Source organism: Protomyctophum parallelum, assembly GCF_964188405.1.
Source record: "Protomyctophum parallelum genome assembly, chromosome: 8".
NCBI lineage: Eukaryota > Metazoa > Chordata > Actinopteri > Myctophiformes > Myctophidae > Protomyctophum > Protomyctophum parallelum.
In genome coordinates, this window is record NC_139703.1 from 759,532 (window position 1) to 762,031 (window position 2,500).

At 46.0% G+C, this 2,500-nt stretch overlaps 1 protein-coding gene across 1 annotated transcript in view; it reads right to left on the reverse strand.

The window, feature by feature from the left end:
- LOC310863752 (urea transporter 2) overlaps window positions 1-1,676 on the reverse strand; it is a gene marked incomplete at both ends in the record, with an annotated part of 15,648 nt that extends 13,972 nt beyond the window's left edge. Inside the window, one exon of the mRNA XM_083772247.1 lies at window positions 1,559-1,676. Coding sequence (XP_083628373.1) covers window positions 1,559-1,676 — 118 coding nt within the window. The remainder of the gene's footprint in view (window positions 1-1,558) is intronic.
- Between the last annotated feature and the right edge of the window lie 824 nt (window positions 1,677-2,500).

The following is a 2,500-nucleotide window of genomic DNA, read 5'->3' on the forward strand; positions in this document are numbered from 1 at the left end:
GTTATAATAAATTAATCTTTAACTCGCTTTCCCTGCCGATGTTTTCATGTTTTCAACTTCTGTAGAATCATGCCGGCGTGGATTATCATGTCTGTCCTATAGTCCTATCCGAGAGTCCTATCCTTAGAGGCAAATGGAGCGATGAAGGGCTGTAGGCAGCCATCTGCTTGAGATGAACCACCTTCACTTAATTAGTTACTTTATGTCACTTTGTGTGCATTTAGATCTGCTATTTATTGTCTCCACCAGGCCGAAGGCATGGGGAGAGAGTATGTTTTGCCCTGTTTTGTGTGTGTGTGTGTGTGTGTGTGTGTGTGTGTGTGTGTGTGTGTGTGTGTGTGTGTGTGTGTGTGGGTGTGTGTTACCAGCTAATCTCCGGCACCGTTAACCCGGGCGATTTTTCACACACACTCCCTGGATGGCAACGATGAACCTCTGCGGCTCTGCCCCACATTTTCCAAAACGGCCTGTTATAGCACCACCAGGAGGCCGACTTTTGAAAAACACAGATTACTCCTCCAGATTCTGTACAAAAATCCTGCACATCGTTATACACTATCTCTATAGTCATGTGTTCGAGACGGATCTGTCTGATATTTCATATTCCATCCTAATTGGCTAACATTGCGCTTTCAAAGTTTGCAGGATTGACCCGTTTTGAACAAAAAGCCTCAAATCATGAACGCAGCGTGCAATTTACGTGAAATCTTTCACAGACTTTCCTACAAGGCTGAGGAATACATCCCACCCTTTGCTCATTGGCCTGTTACAGCGCCACCAACAGGTGGATTTTTGCAAAACACATTTTTGGAACAAAATGCCTCAAATTGCCATTCAAGGCGTAAGAATAAATGGTACCCTTTTCACATTATAGCGCCACCAGGAGGCCACAACCTGACCTGGCCCCTGGTGGAGACCTGTCCTGTTATAGCGCCACCAGGAGGCCACAACCTGACCTGGCCTGGTGGAGACCTGTCCTATTATAGCGCCACCAGGAGGCCACAACCTGACCTGCCCTGGTGGAGACCTGTCCTATTATAGCGCCACCAGGAGGCCACAACCTGACCTGGCCTGGTGGAGAGACCTGTCCTATTATAGCGCCACCAGGAGGCCACAACCTGACCTGCCCTGGTGGAGACCTGTCCTATTATAGCGCCACCAGGAGGCCACAGCCTGACCTGCCCTGGTGGAGACCTGTCCTATTATAGCGCCACCAGGAGGCCACAACCTGACCTGCCTTTTCTAGTTTATTTTGATTTTGAAATGTTTTAAAAAGCAAGACTTTTGCATACCTACAAGTGACAGGTGCGTAGGAGAAGGACAACGTCATCAAAAAGAACAAACACTGTCTTCAAATGCAGTGGAAAAACTTCAATAGATTCGGCACAAACAAGGGACTAAATTAATTTAGCTCCTATGCCACCAAAATGTGGAACGCCCTACCAACAGTCATTAAGTACTGGCCCAGGTATCAGTAGTATAATAGTAGTATTAATAGTATAGTAATAGTAGTAGTATTAATAGTATATAGTAATAATATAGTAGTAGTAACAGGTACCTTCCATGTACTGGTCCAGGTGAGTCATGTCTCCAGTCCAGAACATCAGAGCGTTAAACACGCGCTGATGGAGCGCGGCACTGCTTCTGCCTGCTGGCTGCTTACTGTCCATCCACATGACTTGGAGATCCGTGAACTACAGAGATCTGATATTCCCAGCAATTTAAAGGAAGTGTGACCACTAGTTAATCTGATCACTAGTTAATCTGATCACTATAGTTAATGTGATCACTAGTTAATCTGATCACTGCCCTGGTTTGTGTGTGTGTGTGTGTGTGTGTGTGTGTGTGTGTGTGTGTGTGTGTGTGTGTGTGTGTGTGTGTGTGTGTGTGTGTGTGTGTGTGTGTGTGTGTGTGTGTGTGTCTGTGTGTGTGTGTGTGTGTGTGTGTGTGTGGGTGTGTGTTACCAGCTAATCTCCGGCACCGTTAACCCGGGCGATTTTTCACACACACTCCCTGGATGGCAACGATGAACCTCTGCGACTCTGCCCCACATTTTCCAAAACGGCCTGTTATAGCACCACCAGGAGGCCGACTTTTGAAAAACACAGATTACTCCTCCAGATTCTGTACAAAAATCCTGCACATCGTTATACACTATCTATATAGTCATGTGTTCGAGACGGATCTGTCTGATATTTCATATTCCATCCTAATTGGCTAACATTGCGCTTTCAAAGTTTGCAGGATTGACCCGTTTTGAACAAAAAGCCTCAAATCATGAACGCAGCGTGCAATTTACGTGAAATCTTTCACAGACTTTCCTACTAGGCTGAGGAATACATCCCACCCTTTGCTCATTGGCCTGTTACAGCGCCACCAACAGGTGGATTTTTGCAAAACACATTTTTGGAACAAAATGCCTCAAATTGCCATTCAAGGCGTAAGAATAAATGGTACCCTTTTCACATTATAGCGCCACCAGGAGGCCACAACCTGACCT